We start from the raw sequence: 23,805 nt of genomic DNA, 5'->3' as shown, positions 1-23,805 counted from the left end.
CACATCCCCAGAGGACAGAGGACCACAGTGGCACGCACACCTACAGAGACCGCAACCACATCACAGTGAAGGAGGAGGACAGCTAACGGGGTGGGAGGCGGGAGCTTTTTGTTTGTCTGTTGCTGTCGTTGCTTTTTAGAGAAGCCAGCGTGAGCCAAATGGAGATATTGTCTCAAGACCATTACACACAACTTCCCAAATCTGTAGCCCTTTTCTGTAACCTCATGAAAGCTGCATCAGACTCATTCCTGGTCTGAAGTACCCAAGCAGCCCAAGGCAAAAACTCATCTGCAAGAGGCAATGCGGCGTTGGGTCCCAAGGATCAGTGGGGAGGGCGTTCAAAGGAGCAAAAAGGGAAACCCTCTTTCACAGGCATTTCTCTCAATGGAGACCCACTCTCTTGGCCATTCCTTTATGACTGAGAGTCTCAGAAGGAGTTGTGAGTGTGAGGTAAAAGAGACAAGCAAGCATTTTGGAATGACGGGGATAAAATGTTGCAGTGGCTTCCCTCTCTGGTGCCCACACCTGGAAGAAGCGATCCCAGGTTTGCATCATATCTGCAGGTCTATAGACATCAATGGAGGCAGCAATTGGAGATCTCAGTGCATTTCCAGGATCCCCTTTCCAAAGGCAGTCTAAAGCGATGGAGGGGCAGTACATTCCTAAGGCTGTGAGATGCCCAGGGTCTCTATTCACCAGCTGAGACAGGGCAGTGAAGACTAAACACACCCCTTCTGCAAGTCCACATGCTCTCTGACTCAACTAGAGGGCATCCAAGGCCTGGTGGAGGTTGTGCAGGCCTGAGCTTCCTCGTGGAGCAGCAGGTAGGTGGCTCCTTCCCAGGGACCTCGTCGTCCTTCCTACTGTAGGAGCCACCTGCCAAAGCCTACCCAGAGGAATCCCAGCATTCATAAATGGAGGCGCCCTCACCAAAGCCACTGGACCAGCCTGTCCCTGAGAAGAGACACAGAGGGGCTTCGGCAATGAGAAGAAGAAAACCAATTTCTTTTGGCTTCTTAGCAGAGATGCTCCATGTCTTGGCTGTCAAAGAGAGAAACTGGGCTTAAAAATTGCCCTCACCCTGAACCCACTTGGCAAGGGGGAGAAGACCTGGTTGAGGTCTAGTTCTGGCTTAGTGAATTGACTGTATGACATAGACAGCACAGCATCAGGCCAGGAAGGCGCCTGATCAGACCGTGTTCTCAGCCTGAGAGCATGCTCAAGGGCAGGCGGGAGACGGAGCCTTCTCAGAGCTCAGCCACTGGCTCTCAGGCTCCCAGCTTCATCCCTCAAGGAGCTGGAGGCCTGAGGGCTCAGGGCCCACCACTGGCTGCCTGGGGACAGTGCTGCCAGTCTGGTGTGGAAAGGGTCCAAGTCAGAGGCCTTTGCCTCACCCCTTCCACCAGCAGGGCCATTCAGAGGAGTCTTGGCTCAAAAGAACATTACCCACAGGCTTTCAAGTAGGTGAGTGGACCAAACCCCTGATTGCTTTTCAGGCTCTCACGCACTTTAAAACCAGACTCACAGCCAAGCCTTGTGTCCCTGACTACCTCCACAGAGATCACCACAATTCTCCTCACTGGGGTCATGTGCTGTCCAGGGCCCCAGAGAAGCCTTCCCTTGGCCACCCTCCAGAGAGAAGCTACAGCTCTGAGCCGACTTCCACACATGAACAGATACACGCCTTCCCCCAAGCCCAGGCATTTTGCTTGAAAGCAAGCTTGGTGTGGCTTCTTCAGGGAATAACTCAAAGCTGAAATCTGGCTGTGACACGTGTGGAGAAAAGGAAAGATGAAACAAATGGTTTATTCCTAATGCTGTCAACACAAACAACTGAGAGTCTAAGCCAGCACGAAGCTAGGATCTGACAAGCACCTGGGCAAAGATGAGCATGGAAGGTTTGCTGAAAACCTCTCTGATTCTGGGTTTCATCCCTGCACACACCAGCAGTGCCAGACACAGGCATGGGGCAGCTGACCTTGCTGCGGTCTGGTGGAGTGTGCCCAATCTGTGCATGAAGCCCCCACCCCACCAGTCCCCCTCTCTGCTTTCTCTAGCAAGGAAAAGACCACTGTGGGGGTCATTTTCTGCCTCTGATCATTTTCTGCCAATTGCACCTCCCTGCCTTCCACCCCAGGAACCCGCAAGCAGCACTGGGGCCACTGGCTGCCCAACACATTCCCGCCCAGGTGCCTTCATCAGTTCAACAGTTTTAATGTTGAGGACACTGTCATCCAAGGGCATCCAGTGCTTAGAAAAGCAGATTAAAGCAACTAGGCTGAGGTCATCTGTTTTCTTCCCCCGACCCCTCAACCTCCACAGGGTGGAAATGACTGGATGCTTCCACCTGCTTGTCTTCTACTGAGGAACACGCATCCTCAACAGAGAAACCTACATATACTTGCTCCTTCCGTGGTGGCGCGATACTTGACCTACAATCACGATTGCTTGGCAGAGCTTAATTTTATGGCTGAAAAGCAACTTGAAGGCTAGGCCAGGATGTGGTTTATTTTCCAGCCCCTACAGGACCTAGAGCATTGCCTCGCACATAGTCGATGCCCTGCCAAGGGTTTTAATTTAGCCAGTAACAGCCTGCCCTGCAATGATTCATGGCAGGCAAAAGACGGGTTCATTTTCCTTCAGAGGAAAAACCCCCAGGGTGGACAACCATGGCAGATGAGTGGGGGGCAGCTCGGATGGACTCTGTTCCCTTTCCCGGCCAGAGGAGCACAAATGCCCCCTAAGCATCTGACCATTCATTGCAAAAGCATGACCCATCTGCTTTCCCAAATGCCATGTGGACCACATGCATTGGTGAGCCAAGGACGCCCTGCCTACCTACCCCGCCTCTCTCCAGCCACCTGCTCCCACCTCCTCTGCTCTGAGATAATCATTCTATATTTTCATGCTCTTGCTCACATATCAGGCAGTGTTTCTGTCCTTTTTTTTTTTCTAGTACCTAATTTAGGCTTCTTCAACTACATGTTGAAAATGTGCGCGGGGTATATTTTCTTTTTCCTTTACGCCACTGTTGCTTCCCACTTCCCACCTCCACCCCACTCCTTAGCATCTATCATGGCAGAGGGAAGGGAGGAAATAGTGCAGGGAAGGGAGAGGGCAGGAGGAGAATCAGGGTCTCAGTGGGGAGTAGACATGGAAGGGCAAACCAAGTCCGTAAAAACCACAACCCCCATTCTAGCCATAAAAGCTTTGCATCCCTTTGATAGCAGAATTGAGACTTTTGAAGTCCCCAACTATTGCCAAATGTCTCTCATGAAAAGAAGCATAGGTGAACGAAGGGAAGAGAAGGAGAGAGGTCGCGGAGCCAGTGGCTTTCCAAGCACAAAGCTCCCTTTGCAACCCCTGTGGCTGTGCAGGGGCTGAGAGCTGGAGGAGCAGGACTGGAGAAGACTTCAGGAAAGACGCACCTTGCCTGGCAGCCCCTGGCTCTCCCTCTTGTCCTGGAGCAACATCAAAGTTTCCCTTTGGTTCATTAAGTAGGGTGTGTGTGTGTGTGTGTGTGTGCACGTGCGCATGTGAATGGGCATTCCTGTTCTCATCAGCAACATTCATAACATTGAAATGAAGAACAGAGATGCAGAGAGGTGAGCAAATGAGCAAATGGGATGCAATGAGTGAAAATATAACCTGGGGGTCTGTAGGGTTGTGTTGCTGAGGGAATATATAGGCCCCAGGGGCTCACGGGTCTCTCCCATTTCCTACAAGGCCCACTTACCTGCCCTCCCATCCCCACCATGGCTGCTTTTATTTGCTAGACAGGGTTGGTGCCAGCCTACAGGGCCATTTTGCTCACTGCCTGGGCTAGAGGTCATGATGAGTAATTTTATCTCTGTCCAAGAGGGTTCTGGCTGCCTGCCAGTCCTGGTTCCTGCCTTCCTCTGGCCTGCCCTGGGAAATGTCGCCATCAGCAAAATACTCCCTTCTCCTGGTGGAGCCAAAGAAGAGGAAACTGTGGAAGGTCCCTCTCTCAAGGCCACCTGCCCTACGACCTGAGGCTGGCACTGGAGCAGAGAAAGGGAAGAAGCTGGAACCAAGGGCCCTGGGGAGTCACCTCAGGACCCCCTTACAGCCAGGGCTCACTCAGAACCCAGGGAGAGCCTGTTCCCGGGAACCCACTCACTTCCAAATCTTTCCCCTCATGCAGGGAGTTTCCTGTTCCTTCTGGAAAACCCCCTGGTAGGGAACTGGCAAGCCCGGACCCCTCCTCCTCAGAGTTTCCTGACAGCGCTTCCTTTGGGCCTCTCTTCAAGCTGCCTGGGCTGCGCACATGGAGGGGGCGCCCACCACACAGCCAGGCCTCCCCGGGGACAGCTGCTGAGAGGCTCCAAGGCAGCTCCCACTCGCTCTGCCTGGGAGGCTGTCCATCCTCCCACATCCCGGGTACCCAGCAGGCAGCATCCACATCTTCCTCTTCCCTCCTTCCCCCTGCCCCACTCTCAGCTGTCCACTCACAGACCAGAGGGTCTCCAGCCTCCCTGGGAAGGGGTTCCCAGCTCTCCAGTACCCTCCACCAGCTGCCCAAAGGCCCTGAACCAACCCATCTGTCCCGTTATTTCCACACTCAGGGCTGGTGGTGTGGCCTCTGGCAGAGAATCATAAGCAGACTCCCAAACCCTGGGAATGCTCAGAAACCAGGGAGGGAGCCCCAACCCCCAGACAGCTATGAGCCCACCTTCTGACCACGGACCAGTTAGACTCTATGGCAAGTTGGGGTTCAGGTAGGGAGATTCATAGGCCTGAGGCAAATTAAAACATCTGTTCCCCACCATCACCATCCTTCCCCTTCACCTGGTATCCAAAAGCATGCTTTGGGGATGGGAGTAAGATTTCAAAACGGGCAACACACGGCAGGAAGAGGAAGAGTTCTGTCCACTTTGCAGGGGGGAGAGGAGCAGGATGGCCAGTCCCCCGCTTCCCTTCCCAGCTACTGGTGTCCTGGGCTTGGGGGACAGGGGCCTGGGGGCCTGACCCCTCTGGTAGCAGTGCCTGGAGATGCTTCACTCCCCAAGGCTGCAAGCATGATCCAGCCCTCCCTCACTGCCTTCTCTCCCCAGCTGGGTGAGGGGCTTACTTTGCCCTCAGAAGCATCCCTGAAACCCCACACAACCAACAGGCAGCCTCAAGAAAGAGGGAGCTGAATCAGTGTTCAGAACTGGGCAGAGGTTTGGCCTTTTTAAAAAATAATAATAATAATAATCTGTTGCCCAGGATCACAAGCCTCAGAAAAAAAAAAAAAAAAAAAAAAGAGTTACAACTACTGTCCACTCCCACCTGCTGCCCTCCAGCTCGCTAGCTCCAGGATTGCTCTCCGAGGACATCCAGATCTCTAACTTGTTCCACCAGAGATCCTCGCCCCTCCCAAATGCCCTCCCACCCTCCCTTCCCCAGGCACCCCTGTCTTTCTCCCTCCCCAGGAATGGGAGCCTGCTAAAAGGGACACCAAGTCACCATTGCTACAGGGAGCCAGGCCTGGGACTTGCGGCATCCCGTGGGAGTGTGAGCGTGGCTCTGGCCAGAGCCAGCTTCTCCCTCGGGCTGAGACATTGGGACCCGCTGAAGAGGGGCTAGGAGAGGCAGCCAGGGAGTGAGAGAAGAAGGGGCTGCTTCTGTCCCAGCACTTCCACGACAGGCTAAAAACCAGCCTGGGGGGAAGGGATGTGGTCCTCAGGGCCCACCCTGGGCCATGGGCAGCACAACGCCCCCCACCTCCTCACACACAGACCCAAAGAGGAGACTATAAGCCCCTCTTCTTTGAGTCCTGAGGCCTGAGGTTGCCAGCAACCTTTCTTCAGCGGCATAAAAGAGCGCAGGTCTCCTCCACTTGCCCCCAGAGGAAAAGTAATAACAATCATCTCATTTTTCTTCCTTAAAACATCAAAACTTTTTAAGCAGAGGGTTGAAAGGAAGCGGGCTGTATTCAAAGCACGAAGACAAAAAATGCACCAGGAGTGTGTAACCCTCCAGGGTATCATGAAACCATCACTGTGAAACCCAAACCCTCCCCCAACTTCAAAACCTGTTATCTTCCCCAGCTCTGGAGGAATCTGGCCTCCTTCCCTCCCTTCCACCCACCCACGGGCTCTTCCCTGGTTCCAGTCGGCTGGGCTCAGCCTGCCTGGGCTTCCTACCCCGCCCTGGGGCAGGGACAGGAGCAGGGGAGCCTTGGGACCTGCTGGCTCCTGCTTCAGGGGCGATGAGTCAGTGACGGGTTCTGAAGGAAAGCCAGAATGTCAATCTCCTAGCAGGAGCCCTGTTTCTATTTCCACATAATGTTGCCTGCACTGGATTTGCTACAGGTCCAAAAAGCAGGGTTTCAAAAATGCCTACAGGAAACAGGATTTCCACTTCCGGTTGGATCCGGCAGCCTCACCTCTCTGGTTTGCTGGAGCCACAATACAGAGAGGTGAAGCCCAGCAAAGTTCTCCTGGCTATTCCCAGCATTTGAGCCAGGAGACAACCACATCATTATCTGCATTTGGTGGCCTCTGCAGAAAATGACAATAGCTACCATGGAGTGGGGACCATCATCATGCCAGACCCATACCAGGATCTTTACCAATGTCACCTCGAACACCTGCAAAGACCATGCTGGATAGGCCATGTTTCCCCACCTTACAGACATGTGAAATGAGGCTTAGAGAGGTGAAGTCATTGGCCCAAGGTCAGTCAGCTAGAAAGTGGCAGTGTTGGTCGGAAACTGAGCGTTACCCATGAAATGAAATGAATCATAGCCCTCTCTAAAAGTCACCTTTCCATTCTCAACTGCATTAATCTTATAGAAGGAGTATCCTGAGCACCTTCATTTTAAAGTCCCCAACCCCATGTACATCCCTCACCTCCACCCCACAGCCCATGCAAGTCATGATTTCCTGGGTCGCAGCTTTTGCCAGGACCCTGACCATGAGCAGCCCGGCCCTGGCAATATAAACTCCCTTTGGTCACAAGGGAGATTTGAAGAAGACATCTAACATTGGCTAATGCACACAAGAAGGCAGACATGGAAAACATCTGGAGTTCTTCCCAGACAAGCATGGCTCTGCAGTGCTTGTTTATGTAACATGATGCTTAAGACTCCCAATGTCACTCTGGAATAGGCAGGGCAAGTGTTACTATCTCCATTTTCCAGGTGGGCAAATTGAGGTTCAGGGAGGTTAGGTGACTTGCCCAATGTCACACAGCTACTCCATGGCAGAGGCAACACAAAAACCCTGATCCTTCACATGCATCCTATGATTCTAGCTCATTCTCTGGGGTTCAAAAAAAAAGAGACCAATTTAAAGTTTACCAACCCCGTCCTCTTTTCAACACAGAGGTGATAAATGTGACCATGGAGACTTTTGTCTGTTTGCAGTACCCTGACAGTGCCAGCCCACAAGCTGGCTTGCTATCCCCGCTTTCCAGATGGGGAAACTGAGGCCTCCAAAGATGAAGAATGGGTTGGGCCCATTCTTCAGGCAGTAATGAAGCTGAGAGGGGCCATCCTAATGTCACCCCAGAGCCCTGACCCTCACCAGTGCAGGCAAGTTCCAGTGCCCTGCCTTGGCCTGGGAGACCCAGCTGAGGCTCAGCTTGTGTAGGCAGAGCAGACATGGGGCTGAGATGGAACAGGGCTGCCCTATCACCTGCACTTCCGTGGAAAACAAATTTGCACATACTCTGAAGAGGACGTGTGAAGTTGTAGAGCCACAATTTGGGGTTTTGGACTTGCTTTTTAAACTTTTAAGCTATTGTGGCACTTGGGAACATTTGGGGAATTTTGTTTTCTAAATTTAAATTAAAATGATGCTCAAAACCAATTATTATCCTTTGGAGACAGCCTGCTTTGGGTTTTGTGGGAAGAGAGGGACCTGGAGTAGTCAGGAGAGAAAATGTGCCCCTCTGATGGAATGGCATCCTCCCTATCCCTCCCTAGGCCTTCAGGATTCAGACAAGCTCACCGACCAGCAGGCAGAAGGAAATTACTTATGAGGAAGATGAAAATTCCATCCGGACAGGGGCCCTTTAAATGAGACCATTATGTATGCGTGTGATTCACTCTGAGGCCACAGGCCCCTGCAGGAGAGTGACCCCCATCGCTTGCCACAGGTCACTCTGCTGAAGCGTGGGGGAGACCCACACTGCTTGGTTTCATGCCAGGCTGCCCTGGGTCCACTGGCCAAGAGCAATTAGCCTGGAGAGGAGCACTCCTGCCGAGGGACAGCACAAATACTGCAGCCGGGCAGAAGTGGCCCAACTAGCCCGAGTCTCCGGGAGCTTCCTCAGGAGCTGAAGAACTAAAAATAACCTGGGCCTTTGTTGTGAGCAGCCAGACCACAGAGATGGAGCTGATTTCAGAGAAGCCAAGCATGCGCGAGGGTTCCGCTCACCACGACCTGCCCTTTGGGCAAATGATTTTTCCAGAAATATGTCAGTTATTGTGCTGCTGCTGCGATTCAAAGTCAGCCCAATCCGCTCCAGCCCTCGGGGCTATCTTCCAACACACAGAGTTCTCGGAAGCTCAGCCTCCCCACCTCTTTCTTCTGGACACATTTTTTTGAAAACGAAGAGTCCTACACGTTTGGGGAGCTTAGGAGACAAGAGCAGCCCCCGCACTGAGAGTTCTAAAATGTGGCCACCCTGGTGGTGAATAATGACCACGTCACCCTAATTATTTGTTTAGATAACAATCTTCTCTCCCCCATCCTAAAATTCCCAGTCAGGTCTCAGTAGACAATAGCGAACATACACTACGTGGAAGGAAGAAATTACTTGGAAAAAGGAATTCAGAGCGTCGCATCAATACTGAAGGTTTCTCAAAGCTGCAGCCCCCTGTATCCAGCATTCGGACACATGATTGGGCAGCCTTCGCTCCCCTTCGTGGTTCTTGAGTCCCACCAGGAGAAGCTGAACCAGATCTCCAGATCCAGGTGGGCTGAGAGGCAGAGGCTTGACCGTCTTCCTCTGTCCATAGGCCGTGGCTGGTCTCACCTAAAGGATGCCCCAGCTCTGAAGGTCAAGGAACCAGCCTGGCCCCTTGCAAAGTCTCTTCCGATGGATAACAAGTACTGACTGGCTATGGCGGGGCCTTGGCACCATTTCCACAACGTTTCCTCCCGTGTCTCTGCGCCTCTCCCTCCCTCCCCGCCCCCATCCAGTAACTTTACGCAGTGGCTCAAGACCAGGCTGGCTGTGGATGCCGCTGCTGGGGTTCTAGAAAGCAACTCTTTGTCTCCACAGACACCAAGGAACAAGAAGGGGTTTCAAGACCCCAAGTCTAGAAGTTTCCCGTGAGGCTTGCCATAAATGACAACTTCTCCACAGCCCTTTGTTCCTCGGGTGAGAGTTTCAGGATGAAGAGCCTAAGCTGGGGGGACGGGGGCTGTGCAAAGATTTCTTGGAACACAATAGATAAAAAAACACCGCACTACACACAAGTGATGGATGAGTGGCCAGGAAATGGCTTCCCTTAAAATGGGAACGAATGAGAGGGCCTCGGTGCTAGGGTAAAAGTGAGAGGGGTTCCACAGGGCTGGGGCCGGGGGTGTTCTTCCAAAGTGCAACTTCCTTCCGGTAGAGACAAGGAGGTGCTTGCTGAAGTTCTGTACGTATCAGGGGAGGTCAGGAGATGCCTCGCCCTCTTGGTTCCATGTGTCCGTGCCCCTCTGGGACTATTTCTTTTCCTTACGGTTGGTCTGTCTGGATATGTGGGAGGAGGGCGCGTTCTGGTTTGAACTGGGCTCTGCTTTAGCCTCTCCAGTAGCGAGTCACATTCTGTGACCTGGGGCCCTAGGCCTGGCAGCCAAAGGCTGAGGCTTTCTCTTTGAGCAGTTCCCAGCATAAGTGGCAGCTCCAGCTTCCTGCAAGAAATGAAATGGCTTTAGTAGCGGCTAACTCCGGAGCCCCATCCCAGTGGCCCTAACTTCTTGTAAACCCTGTTTCCCTTGAACTTTGGCAATGCAGAAACCAAGTCCCAGGCCTGAAAACATGCCGGAGTCTGTGGCTCAGCAGAAAGCAGGTGCTCGGAGGAGATGGGCTCAACTCTTATCAAGACCCTCACTACTAGTGTCATGCCTCCAAACTAGTGTCGCCGGGCCTGTGCCAGTTCCTCTGGAAGCTCACACCTCTCGGTCATCTCCACTGCATGTCTGGGAAAAACCTCCTCGGCCCTCAAGTTGAAATTTCAGCTGCTTGGACTGTGCCTCAGTTTCCTCATTTGTAAAATGGCAGTCATCGTACCTACCTTGTGGGGTTGTGATGATTAAATGAGACAAGACATGGACATGTAAAGCCGTTAGCACAAGGCCTGTACCATAGTGAGAGCTCAGTAAGTGCTAGTAGTAGTAGTATCTGTTGCTGTTTTTATTGCTGAGCTCATCATCATTACCTTCTGGGGGCTCAGCCACCGGGGGATTTAAACAGTACATGTGATAGCCACGGTCACAGTCATCGCAGAAGAGCAGCTGGTCCTGGTGGAACACAGAGCAAGCACAGAGGAGGAGAGATTCCATTATTTGGGGCCAATGTCTGGCCCCCACTTACCCATCAGCCTTATTTCCACATCGGTCTCACTGGATCCCCTTTCCAGGCCCCACTTGGAGTCCTCACTGTCCCCTGAACACGTCTGTGCTTTTCCCACACCTGGAGTTTCCCTCTCTACTTCCCAGCCTATATAAATCCTACCCCCATTTTAGGGTTCTGCTCAACTCGTACCTCCTCCAAGAAGCCTTCTGTGACTAACACCTCACATCCAAATTTAAAGGGATCCCTTATTTTTCTGAACTTCCAAAGCCAATAGCTCTGCTTCCAAAGGGCAGAAAATGTCTCTATTCTCCATGACTTTATATATCTGAAGATCTTAATTGAATTCTTCTGGACTCCACTCTCTCCATCTGTGAAATGGGCAACAGCTGTACTGGGATGAACCTCAGAACCTCTTCAGAGTTTCATTAGAATGTAGAAAAATGCAAGTAGCACCATCCCTCGGCTTCCAGAAGTTTCCTCACTGTCTGGAGGCTGGAGCCCAGGTGAGAGCAGGGGACCCCAGGGTTGTGGTTAACTTCAAAGGACACAGGCCATATCTTTGCACCCATGGCTACTTCTGCCTGGAAGCTCTCCCAGGCCCTGACCCTTTCTCTGCATGTCCATTCCCTGCCTGCCCTTCAAGTACGTCTTCTTCAAGCACTTCTTTTCCACAAAGACTTTGCTAATCTACCTCAGCTGGAAGTTGTCTCTTCCCTCGTGCAGCCCTGTGGTACTTTCCCTTTCCGTGACATTTAAATGCATTTTCCTTTATGTTACATGCCTGGCATGTGGTAGACATCCGATCACATTTGTTTTCTTGGCCGGGCACTGTGGCTCATGCCTGTAATCCCAGCACTTAGGGAGGCCAAGGCGGGTGGTTCACTTGAGGTCAGGAGTTCGAGACCAGCTTGGCCAACATGGTGAAACCCCATCTCTACTAAAAATACAAAAATTAGCCAGGCATGGTGGCATGCACCTGTAATCCCAGCTACTCAGGAGGCTGAGGCAGGAGAATTTCTTGAACCTGGGAGGTGGAGGTTGCAGTGAGCCAAGATCGCACCACTGCACTCCAGCCTGGGCAACTGAGTGAGACTCTGTCTCAGAAAAAAAAAAGACATCTACATGTTTGTTTAATTGAGTAGTTCATTTGGAACATGCCTCTTTTTTCCACCCTTTATCCCCTTTACGGACTATAAGGCCCTTGGGGGCAAAATCTTGTTTTCCTCATCACTGCATCCACTGTAGAGACTTCCTTGCTTACAGGAGCTGCTCAGAAACTGTTTGTGATCTGGCCCCACCCCCTAGTTTCAGCCCTGTTCTATTTGGTGATTGTTGAAACTGTTTGGATGGCTTATGAGGCTTTTTCAAAATAAAGTTTTGTATCAAATCTCACCTTGGCCCCCACCAGTGCAGAAATCCTGGATAAAATTAGATATAGCATTTGGAATCCCCAGGGAGCAAGAAATGAGGGCTTTTTTTGTCATGCTAAAACCCATCAGTGGGGCAACAGGAGAGCTTTTGAAGAGTTATCAACAGGGGAGTGATATGATCAGATTGCGGTTTAGAAAGATCTTACTAGCTGCTATGTAAGAGTAGATACCCAGTGGGGGAGAGGTTCATTGAAGAGGCCAGGGGACCAGTTAAGAAGCTGCTATAGCTATCCAGGTGCGTGATGATGGCGGCGTGAATTACGATTGCAGCATGGAGAAAGAAATGGGTCTTGCTCCTATTTAAGCATCATTGATTAGATGGGGAGATGATAGGGAAGAAGCCAAGGATGCCCTCTGGGCTGTGGCTTGGTCAGCAAGCCAGATGATACAGCCACCCACTGGGACATGGGAGGAAGAGCAGACTCATGGGAGGGAGAGGGCAACCTCAGCTATAGACATGTTCTACAGATAGGGATGACCTGGAGGCTGTTGAAGAGAGCAGGAGAGAAGTCTGGGTGTGAGATATGAATCTGGGAGTCATTATAATTAGATGGCAAGTGAAAGTCCTAGGAGAGGAAGCCCAGAATGTGTGAGAGCAAATGTCTTTGACCTTGTCTTCGTGGAGAAGTATCCATGAACCCCTTGAAATGATACATACAATTTTGTACATAGGTAGAAATGTACATTTTTCTATGGAAAGAGTAAATCCGTAGCTTTCATTGAATTCTCTGAAAGATCAAGGACCCAAAAGAGTTTACTGAGAAGAAGGCCAAGAATAGACACTTGGGGTACTCCAACTTTACAGGATAGGCAGAGAAAAAAAGACTAAAAAGGAACAGTCAGAGAGGTTGGATGAAGACAAGCACACTGTAGTTTACGCCAAAAAAGTTACATCATTATTGTAGAGCCAGTATAAGCTACAGGACAATTTGATTTAGGGATAATACAGGAGAAACAAGTTAGGATGGAGACAGAAAACAGACAGGACTTGTCAGAAACAGTGTTATTAATGCCTTAAAAACAGTAATAACCCCTACTATAGCAGTGACATGGGAAATACAAATAGGTATAATATCCTGGATTACAATTTCCCAAAGGAAAACTAGGCATCTGAGAGTTTAAGTGCATTTTGCATGGGTTGACCATTGTCTAGCACCATATTCTCTTCTCTTCCACCACCAAGAACCCCCCAGCTCATGCTAACTCTCATGACAAACACAATTTTAGTACCTCTCACTACCAACTATCCAGGAACCAGGATTCACCTATTACTACAATTCCAGTAGAATGGGAATCCCATTCTCGGATATCCAGGGTAAATTCCTGACCATGTGAGAGGAACCCTAGCACCCCAGCAACCTTACCTGCTGACTCCTGCTCAAAGGCTCTGCCAAGTCAACAAAAAATCCTCTACATTTACACTATCTCTAAAGCCAAAGACCAGCATCAACCTAAATGTCCATCAATAAGGGACTGGTTGGATAAGCTAGTAAAAATTATGCAGCTGTAAGAAGGAATGAAGAATGTCTATATATTCCTCCAGATTAATCTCTAAGATATTCAGAGAAAACAAGCAAGATGGAGAAAAAATGTATACCTGTTACCATTTTTTATGGATTCATATATACACACACATGCTTACATTTAAACAAACTGGAAAGACAAATCATATTTTTTTAATGGTTGCCTATATGCAGAGTGAAGGAATAGTGTAGAAGAGGTAAGTATAGAGAAGCTACATTTCTTTGAATATAATGTTTCTTTATAAATTTGATTTTAGAACCAATAAATATTTTACACAGTCATAAAACAAAATTTAAATAGCAATATGTCCCTAAAAAAAAAAAAAAAAAAGAAAAATGAGGCAAATGAATTTGGTTATGTATCCAATTGGTGGCATAACCACACAGAGAGAAACTATTCCATCTGACTATAAAACAATTAATTTGACAATACATCCTTAGTAGGACATACCTTAAGGTCACACATAAATGCAGATCTGCATATATATGTGTGTGTGTAATGTTCGGCAATTATATTATTGGTTTAAATATTGGAATCAATATTCTGAGACTGCTTTATGTGCATCAAATGAGTAATTATGTTGATATTATTGAAAAGCAAGATTTTATAACATGGTTGAAAGAAAATAGAAATGTAGGCCAATGAAGTTCTAAGTATGAACTGGATGCATCAGTATAAATTCATGGTGTAGTTTATCTTTAAAACAAGCAAAAAATATTTTCTACCTCTGTCCACAGAAAGTGCTCCAAAACAATGACTAACAGCAAAATTAGCACCTCTAGCACCCAAATTATGTTCTCTAAAGACCATTGCCCACTAAAAGGAATTAGGAGTCCTGGGAGAAATAGGTGATTCCAGGTCTGGAGCATAAAATGTATATATATATTTACATATTACAAAGTAAGGAAGCTATCAAATACTATTAGGATTATGTCAAAAGGACTCAGGATCCAACCTGAATATGTTACCACTGGTCAAAGATGGGACAATTTTACCTATAATGGATTACAACAAATAAAATATGTTTAAAATCTTAAGCTCATAAACATATTTTTTAAAACCTTAGTCACCTTCAGAAGATGCTAGAGAAACATTACACTATATTTTTATTTATTTATTTGAAATAATTTTAAACTTAAAGTACAGAAATTAATGCAGAGAATTGTACTCACTGTGCCCTAATATTAACATCTTATATTACTATAGCAGAATTACAAAAATCAGAAAATTACCATTGGTGTAATACTATTAACTAATCAACTAATCTACAGACTTTAATTTCTCCAGTTTTCCCACTTACGTCTTTTTTTTTTTTTTTTTTTTGAGACAGAGTCTCACTCTGTTGCCCAAGATGGAGTGCAGTGGCACCATCTCGGCTCACTGCAGCCTCCGTCTCCCGGGCTCAAGTAATTCTCCTGCCCTAGCGTCCTGAGTAGCTGGGATTACAGGCGTGTGCCACCACACCTGGCTAATTTTTGTATTTTTAGTAGAGACGGGGCTTTACCATGTTGGCCAGGCTCTTCTTGAACTCCTGACCTCAGGTAATCTGCCCGCCTCAGCCTCCCAAAGTGCTGGGATTACAGGCGTGAGCCACCACGCCCGGCCCCCAACCTACGTCTCTTTACCAGGGATCCAATCCAAGATCCCTCATTGCATTTAATTGTTGTGTTTTCTTAGTATCCTTCAATCTGTGACAGTTCCTCAGTTTCTTTGTCTTTCATGAGCTTGACACTTGCAAAAAATCCAAGCCAGTGATTTTGTAAATGTCACTCAATTTCAGTTGGATCTTTTCTCATGATAAGATCCACATATGCATACATTTTTGAACAAGAATACCACTAAAGTAATGTTGCGCCCTTCTCGGCGCATCATATCAGGGGAAATTGAGGCCAGTGTGTCTTATTACTTGTAATGTTATCTGTGATTATATAGTTAAGGTAGTGTCTGCCGTGTTTTTTCACTATAAAGTTACTGTTTTTTCCTTTGTAATATACTAATAAGTAATCTTGTTGAGGAGATACTTGGAGATTATCCCCTCAACAAGAGAAATAGGATATTTGAGATTATGCAAATATCCTATTTCTCATACTTTTGCCCACTAATTTTAGCATCAATTGACAGTTCTCACTTATAACCATAACTGTGAAGTGTGCCCAATGATTATTTCCCCTTTCCCTCTACATTTATTCATTGGAATTCTGCTCTAAGGAAGAGCTTACCTTCTCCTCTGTTTACTTATTTATTCAATTTTTATATTAGTATAGATATTTATTTTTTCTTTAGGTTATAACCTAATAATATCTTTTTTTTTTTTGCCCAAATTTTCCTAGATTTTGGCATTAGGGGTTCCTTCAAGTTGCTTCCTGTGTCCTCTAGACACATGAAAATACACTTTTATTTTTTGAACGCTTCCTTACTTTCTGATACCACATAATACTCCGGGCTCATCTGGCATATTTTGCAGCCCAGCCCTGGAATCAGCCATTTCTCTAAGGATCCATGGTTCTTTTTATGAGAGAATGGTGTTTAGAAACCAATTCCTTGATGCCATGTGTCTTCATTGCTTCTGTGTTGTCATTGCTTCTAGGCCCTCCCAACCAACACAGCTAGGAAATAAATGTATGTGTAGGTACACATGCATACATCTCTACTTATTTCTCTCTATTAATATGTGTGTACACACATGGCTAGATATAGATATAATATGTATAAACTGTATATAATACATTGTATGTAAAATCATGAGTTCATAGTGATACCTATTATTCCAAACCAATGCCTTCAATCTAGCCTTCCCCCCTTTATTTGGTTATTCTTTTTCTGACTTTGAGAAACTAGACTGTCGTTAGGCACAATACACAGTTATTAGTTCAAATCTAGCATATGTAGTTTCAGAATTACTCATTCATATACCTATGAAAATAAGTTAACTAGAGTACAGTATTTGTGGTACAGTTATTTCTGTCCTTAGCTTTACAACACACAGTCAAAATACTGTTTTCCAAAGTTACTTAGGTTATTCTTTTCTTCCTCACTCTTCAGTATGGTTACATTATCTATTTATGTTATAGTTAGGTTTATTTGTTACTGTTTTTATTCCATTTTAGTTTTTCCCTACATCTTGATTGATTTTAAGTATTTATCTATTTGGGAGGTATGTGAAACCTTATAATGGTTGTAAGAGTCAAAGCCATACAAGAAAGTATTCTCCAAGAAGTGCTGTTCCTCCCTTATCCCTACTACCCATTTTCATTTTCCCATTTTTCTCTATCCCATTCTCCCAGACCCGTGTAGATAACCAATCTCATTAGCATCCTGTTTATTCTTCCTATATTTCTTTTACACAAGTGAACAAATGCATGTAGGTTTTCTTATGTCTCTTTTTTCTTACAATAAGGTCAGCATACTATAGATATTCTATTTTACTTTGCTTTTTTTACTTAACAATATATCCTGGAAATCACTCCAAATCAATTCATAGACATCTGCCTTATTCTTTTTACAGCTGTATAGTACTCCACTGTATGGCTGTGCCATTGTTTATTCGACAACTACTCTTCTATATATGGATATTTAGGTTGTTTCCAATATTCTGTAGTAATGAACAATGCCACTACAAATAACCTTATGCATATGTATTTCCATCATGGCAGGGGTATTTCTTCAAGGTAGATTTCTATAGGTGAGAATGCTTAGTCAAAAGTTAAGTGCATATTAGCTCTGTTAGGTATTGTCAAATTTCCCTCCACAGGGTTGTACTAATTTGTATTCCCACCAACAATGTATGAAGGCACCATTTTTCCCATAGCTTCATCAACAGAATATATTGTCATACTTTTCAACTTTTGCCCATCTGATAGGTAAGAAATGATATCTCAGCCTTGAGTTTCTGAGTGCTTTTGAACTTTTTTTTTTTTTTTGCATCTTTAAGGGTCATTTTTATATCTTTTGTGGATTGTCTTTCATGTATTTTTCTCATTTCCTATCAGTTTCTGGTCCTTTGTCCTCAATTTTTAACACTTCTTTTTATATAGGGAATTAGCCCTTAAACTGTGGTACATGCTGCCAAAATTTCCTCCCAGTTTGTCAGTTGTCTTTTGACTTTATCATGTTTTTGACTATGTGAAATTTTTATGTAGTCAAATGTACCAACATTTTATTTAATTGCTTCTGGATTTTGAGTCACAGTTTGAAAACCTTTTCCTGTATTTAGATTAAAGAGGGATTTACTTGTGCTTTCTTCTAGTACTAGTGTGGTTTTACTTTGTACATTTAGATCCCCAATGTATTTGGTGATTGTTTTTATGTATGGTGTAAGATATAAATCTAATTTTGTCTTTTCTCAAATGGCTACCCCATTGTCCCAGCACCATTCATTTAAAAGTCTGTCTCTGACCCAGTAATTTTAGATGTGACCTTTACCCTTTACTGTATTTCCATATGTAGTTGGATCTATTTATTGGCTTTCTATTCTATCCCAACTGGTCTATTTGTCTCCTCATGCATCAATACCACACTGTTTTATCTACAGAGGCTTTACAGTATGTTTTAATATCTGGTAGGGCTAGTTTCCATCACAGTTTGTTTATCAGTATTTTCTTGGCTATTTTTGCATGTTTGTTTCTTCATATGAACTTAAGTATCGATTTGTCTAACTCCATAAAAAAGTTCATTGATATTTTTATTGGACTTGAGATAAATTTATAAATTAACTCAGGAAAACGAACATCTTTGTAATGTTAAGTCATTCTATCCAAGATCATAGGATGCCTTTCCATTTGTTCTTTGTGTCTTTTCAAAAGTGTTTAAAAGTTTTTTTTATATAGGTTTTGCACATTTGTTGTTAAATATATCCCTAAGTATTTCTTCTCTGTTGCTATTATAAATGGAATTATGTTCTCTAACTGGTTATCGTTTGTATATGCAAAGGCTGTTAATTATTGTGTGTTAGTTTTATAATCTGTTACCTTTTATGTTTGAGTTACCTTATCATTGATTCTCTAAGGTTTTCCAGATATACTATCATATAATATAAAAATAGAGTTTTATTACTTTGTTATCCATTCTTACATCTCTAATTAAATTCTCCTGTCTAATTGCATTAGCTAATGTCTCTAGAATACTGTCAAATCATAGTTATAGAGATAGTGAGCATCCTCCCCTGGTTCCTAATCTTAGTGGAATTGTGCCTAGTGTTTTCCTCATTAAATAAGATACTGGCTTTAGTTCTAAGGTACAAATACTTTATCATGTTAAGAAGATATCCCACAATTACTATTTTTTAATGTTTTTATCATAAATAGATATTTTAACCACACTGTTTTTTTAAAATTGACAAAGGGAAAGAATCAAGCATTTTTTTCCTGCCATTTCTATATGATCTACACCTGAAGGTAACCAAATGAAAGATTGGGCAAGTTTCTCTTCCTGGAATTACTCCAGCAATAAACAAAAAAGAAATTATCCAATAAGAATATCACTATTTTGCAACCCCTAACAGAATAGTCAATCTAGTCAAAGGTCATCAATAGATGCTATCTTTACAAAAAGAGAAACATCAGGCATTAAATACCTCCTGATGAAAGTATACACCACCATCTATGAAGTAGTCTTGCCAAAAGAGAGAGAGAGAGAGATGGAGGCAGAGCTGGTGAGAGGACAGAGAGAGATAAAAACAGATACAGAAAGAGAGACAGAGAGACAATCTGAATCAAGCCTCTAGCCCTAACAATTGACAAGAAATTCAAGAGACAGAAGAAAATGTCAAACAGCACAGAGATATACTCAGTCAAATACAGTCATGAGAACTTGAAGAAATGATCTGATTTCTTCAACAAAGAACTTAAGGGAGGAAGAAAGAGACTAAGATGGAGGGAAAAGTCTATGTGTTATTTAAAGAAGCTATATATATGTTTATATGCACCTACAGATATTTAAATAAACTTCAAAGACATATCAACTAATTGCAATGTATGGGCCTTATTTGAATCCCAATTCAAATAAACAGGCTGTAATAGAAACATTTATGAGACAACTGAGGAAATAGAACTGTTGACTGGATGTTTGATTATGCTAAGGAATTATTGATTTTTTAGCTATGTTAATATTTTGGTTATTTAGGTATAAAAGTAAGTCCTTATCCTTTTGAGATACATATGAAATAGTTACAGGTAAAAATGATATTATGATCGAGACTATGGAGAGGGAGGTCATGGTATTTATGAAACAAGGTTGGACGTGTACTGATCTTTGTCGAAGCTGGTGATGGCGTACATCAATTCTATTATTCTCTCTGCCTTTGTATATGTTTGAAATTGCCCATAATAAAAAATGTTCTTGAAAATTTTGCACTTGTTATATTTAACATTTAGACCAAATGAGATCATATACTGTGGAATGTGGTGGAAACAGTCAAATACATCCCTGCCATAAGCAGTGTTCACCACTGTCAGTCTCTGAGCCCTCAAGGGCTAATGGCCAGGTTGCTCCCAAGTGCCAGGGTAACAGGCCCCAGGGGCCTAGTGACAAGAGTCCTTCCTTCCTCTTCACCCCTCAAAGGACCCCAGCTCTGTGGATTTCTCCCTCCCACAGGGAAAGCCCCAAACTCACATCATTCTCTGAGGTCCCACAGAGGATACAGGATTTGCACTCTATGCACTGCCACTTGTAGGTCTTGACAGCCTCAGTCATGTTCAGGGTAAACTGCAGGCAGGTTGGGTGACCTGGAGGAAGCCAGAAACAGCAGAGTTAGGGCCAAAGTCTGAACTGCCGCTCCTCAGCACCACTAACTGGAAACACATTGATGCCCAGTGTGCAGGCAGGGCAGGGTAGCATGGCGTAGGGAAAAAAATGGGTCCCAGACAGGGCCCTACCCACATTCTTCACCACCCCGTTATTCAGATCAAGGGCAAAACAGAGATATAAGCAGATCCAATTCTGCTTGCACTAAGACCATGTTCCCCAGTAGGTGTAACCAGTTGATGAAGACGGAAAACAATGATCAGAGAGAACGAAAGAGGAAACTGCAGAGCATGCAGCCCAGGGCAGCACTAGGAGAGACACCAGCGGGACCCTCCAAGCCCCAGCATCAGCTATGGCAGCACAACAGGTAAGAACTATTTGGAGCTGGGCCTTCTGATCCAACCAGTTATTCACACTGCCTTAGGGTGCAAGAGAGGCTATCAAAAGGATTGTATGAGGTTTCCAGGGTCAGTGCTCAGGAGTAGGATGAGGCATTGCACTGTTACCTAAAGTATCCATGCCCACACCCATGAGACTAGCAAAAGTCCATACCCTGAACATTACCAGGGACTACAGAAGGAAGTGGCCTGGCAGGGACAGCAAAGAAATGGAGCATCAGAGCAAATGGCCAGGTCTATCCTAAAAGGACTGGTCACCACTTCTAACTCTTTGCTCCATCCCAAGTTTCATGGGAGCCAACCCAATCACAAGATGAGAGAAGGGACATTAAGCTGTGACCTTCGAGCACAGCCCCAGTGGGCCACGTCCAAGACTTGGCCTGCGGAACTGGACTCTGTCCTCAGACCTAGGTCACCTAAAAGAGAGATGCTTGCAGGGAGAGGACGGCCATGAACTGTAGAATGCAAAGACCCTTGGCCTTCTATTTGGCATGGAAGTAAAACTTGGATGACATTCCCAGGTCTCCCAGTACTGTGAACCAGATCAGAATCTGCCCGGAGCACCCAGGGCAAAGCCAATTACTGACTCTGTCACAAAAAGTATTGACAGCTTTGCTCAGTGCCAAGCACCCACCGTTCTCCAGAGCTTCCAATTCTCCAAAACCCATTATATGGTGCCTTGTGTTGCCTCTTTCATTTGAAGGATTATATGCTTTAAAGAAGGATGCTAGAGACAGGGGACACCAGTCATGGTTAGCGCTGCCAACCTTGTATCCTCCACAGACAGGATCCCCCATGGCACCACTGCCCCTTGGCAAAGCCACATCTTAGCAGGAGCCCCCATTTCCTCCCTTTCAAATCTTCAGAGAGCTGTTCACATCATGGCCATTTGGAAGAAATACTGTCTATTCAGCCAACATCAGGATCCTTCACATTTTGAGCTCCACAAATAGAAACTATGCTGAGTTATCTCGGAGAGTGCAAGGGGTGTGGAAATGACTTGTTGGTGGTGGGGAGGGAACACTTAGTGAATACAGGCAGAAGCAGCAAGGAGAGGCCTGATCTAAACGTTTTCAAGGACTTCTCAGGTACCATCCAACTTAGAGACTCCCACAGCTCTGAACTAATAACACTCTCAAGGTGATATCATGACAGTGGCCCCAAAGAGAAAGAAGCATTACATTAAAAGCCTGGGTGAACAGCCAGCTGATATTCTTGAAAGCATCTCAAAGATTTGTCTAAGAAGAACACTAGCCAGAGTTACTCCCTATTCCAATCTCTCACAGAGAACACTGGGATGGGTACAGGGCAGGAAATATCTGTTTGGGACTCCATGTGTTATGACCACAGATGCCCAGTTTCTCTGACAGGGCACCACTGACAGCATGAACATGAGGTCATGGAGCTGATGCTCATATAGACATGTTGACTTTGGCCAGTTCCATGCCACACCCCAGCCACACCCAGCCAGCTTAGGATAACTATTCATTAACTTACCAAGTATTTACTGAGCACTTACAAGGCCAGCCATTGTGCCAGACAGAAAAGACACAGTGGGGATGAACGAGACACCTCGAGCCCTTCCAGCCTAGCGAAAGAGGCCTCAGATTAACAGCTACATACGTACCTATCAACTACAATTGTATAATTAGTGCCATGAAGGAAAAGCATAATTGGCCGTAAAAACAAACAATAGAAGAACCTAACCTAGACTGAGATGTCAGGGAAACCTTCCCTGAGAAAGATCTTTAAGTTGATATGTGTCAGTGAGAAGTTAGCTAGGTGGGAAGAGGAGGATTCCAAGTAAGGGGAACAGCATGGGTGGAGGCTTTGAGCAGTGAAGCAGCTTAGCAAATTACAAGGAAGAGAAAGGCCAGTGAGCAGAGGCTTGGTGAGCAAAAGGAAAGGGGTAAGAGGTGGCCGCAGAGGTAGTTGGCGGCAGATTACAGGCATTTGCAGCCCTTATTTAAGAATCTGGGGCTTTTAAGTCATTAAAGCTGTTAAGCAAGGCAGTAAGTGGATCACATTTTGTTTTTAAAGGAGCATTCTTTAGCGTGAGGGCTATTGGGATGAAGTGGTTCTGTATCTTGATTGTGGTGGTGGTTACATATGTGATAAGATTGCATAGAACTATACATACATATACACATGTGTATGTGTACATGTAAAACCAGTCACATCTGAATAAAGTCTATGATTGCATTAATGTCAATTGCCTGGTTTTGATATTGTGCTATAATTACATAAGATGTTGCCCCTGGAGAAAACTGAGTGAAGAGCTCAAGGACCTTTCTGTAATATATTTTGTAACTTCCTATGAAGCTATAATTATGTCAAAATAAATAGGTGAAAATATATTTTTAAATAAGGAAAACAAATAAAAAATAAATCATCAAAAAGAAAGGAAGGTGGAAGGCAGGTAAGAAAAAGGAGAGAGAGAGGAAGGAGGGAAGGAAGAAAGGAAGGAAGAAAAGAAGGAGGGAGGAAGGGAGGGAAGGAGGGAGGGAGGGAAGAAAGGAAGGAAGGAAGGAAGGAAGGAAGGAAGGAAGGAAGGAAGGAAGGAAGGAAGGAAGGAAAGAAGGAGAAGGGAAGGAGAAGGGAAGGGATGGAAGGGAAGGAAGGGAAGGAAGGGAAAGAAGGGAAGGAGGGAAGGAGGGAGGGAAGGGAAGGGGAGGAGAGGGGAAGGGGATGTGAAGGAGAGGGGAAATGGAGGGGAGAAGGGGAGGGGAAGGGGAGGGGAGGGGAGGAGAAGGAGAGGGGAAGGGGAGGGGAAGGGGAGGGGAAGGGGAGGGGAAGGGGAGGGGAAGGGAGGATAAAGGGGTTGTTCTCTAAGGAAAGAATTGTTGAGGGGTGGGAGGGTACAGGAATGTAAGAATTGTTGCCAGGAAACTAGTTAGGAGGCTAATGCAGCTACCAGGAGAGATACAAGAATGATTCAACTAAGGTGGAAATTTGAGAAATGTTAAAGAAATACTTGACAGGACTTGACTATTGTTTGAATGTTGGGAATATGGGAAAGTGATGAAAAATATTCCCAAGTTCCTGGCCCAAGAAACTAGATAGATTGTAGATTACAGTGAAACTTAGATGAGAAAGACTGTAGAAGGATTGCAGGGACCACATAGAGGAAGAGGATTCCTTCTGTGTTGAGCATGCTGAAATTGAGACTTCTGGTGGAAATGTTGAGTGGA

At 45.6% G+C, this 23,805-nt stretch overlaps 1 protein-coding gene across 2 annotated transcripts in view; it reads right to left on the bottom strand.

The window, feature by feature from the left end:
* Positions 1 to 5,411: 5,411 nt before the first annotated feature.
* DPF3 (double PHD fingers 3) overlaps positions 5,412 to 23,805 on the bottom strand; it is a 282,519-nt gene continuing 264,125 nt past the window's right edge. For both annotated transcript variants that reach the window (XM_055288909.2, XM_063644313.1), the window contains exons 9-11: positions 20,085 to 20,197; positions 10,385 to 10,466; positions 5,412 to 9,857 (exon numbers count right to left, since the gene is read on the bottom strand). In XM_055288909.2, coding sequence (XP_055144884.1) covers positions 9,787 to 9,857; positions 10,385 to 10,466; positions 20,085 to 20,197 — 266 coding nt within the window. In that variant the 3' untranslated portion in view covers positions 5,412 to 9,786. The remainder of the gene's footprint in view (positions 9,858 to 10,384; positions 10,467 to 20,084; positions 20,198 to 23,805) is intronic.

The sequence above is a fragment of the Symphalangus syndactylus genome, chromosome 8 (genome assembly GCF_028878055.3).
Source record: "Symphalangus syndactylus isolate Jambi chromosome 8, NHGRI_mSymSyn1-v2.1_pri, whole genome shotgun sequence".
Lineage (NCBI taxonomy): Eukaryota > Metazoa > Chordata > Mammalia > Primates > Hylobatidae > Symphalangus > Symphalangus syndactylus.
The sequence above is the reverse complement of the archived record's forward strand: the minus strand, read 5'-3'. Positions and strand labels throughout refer to the sequence as shown.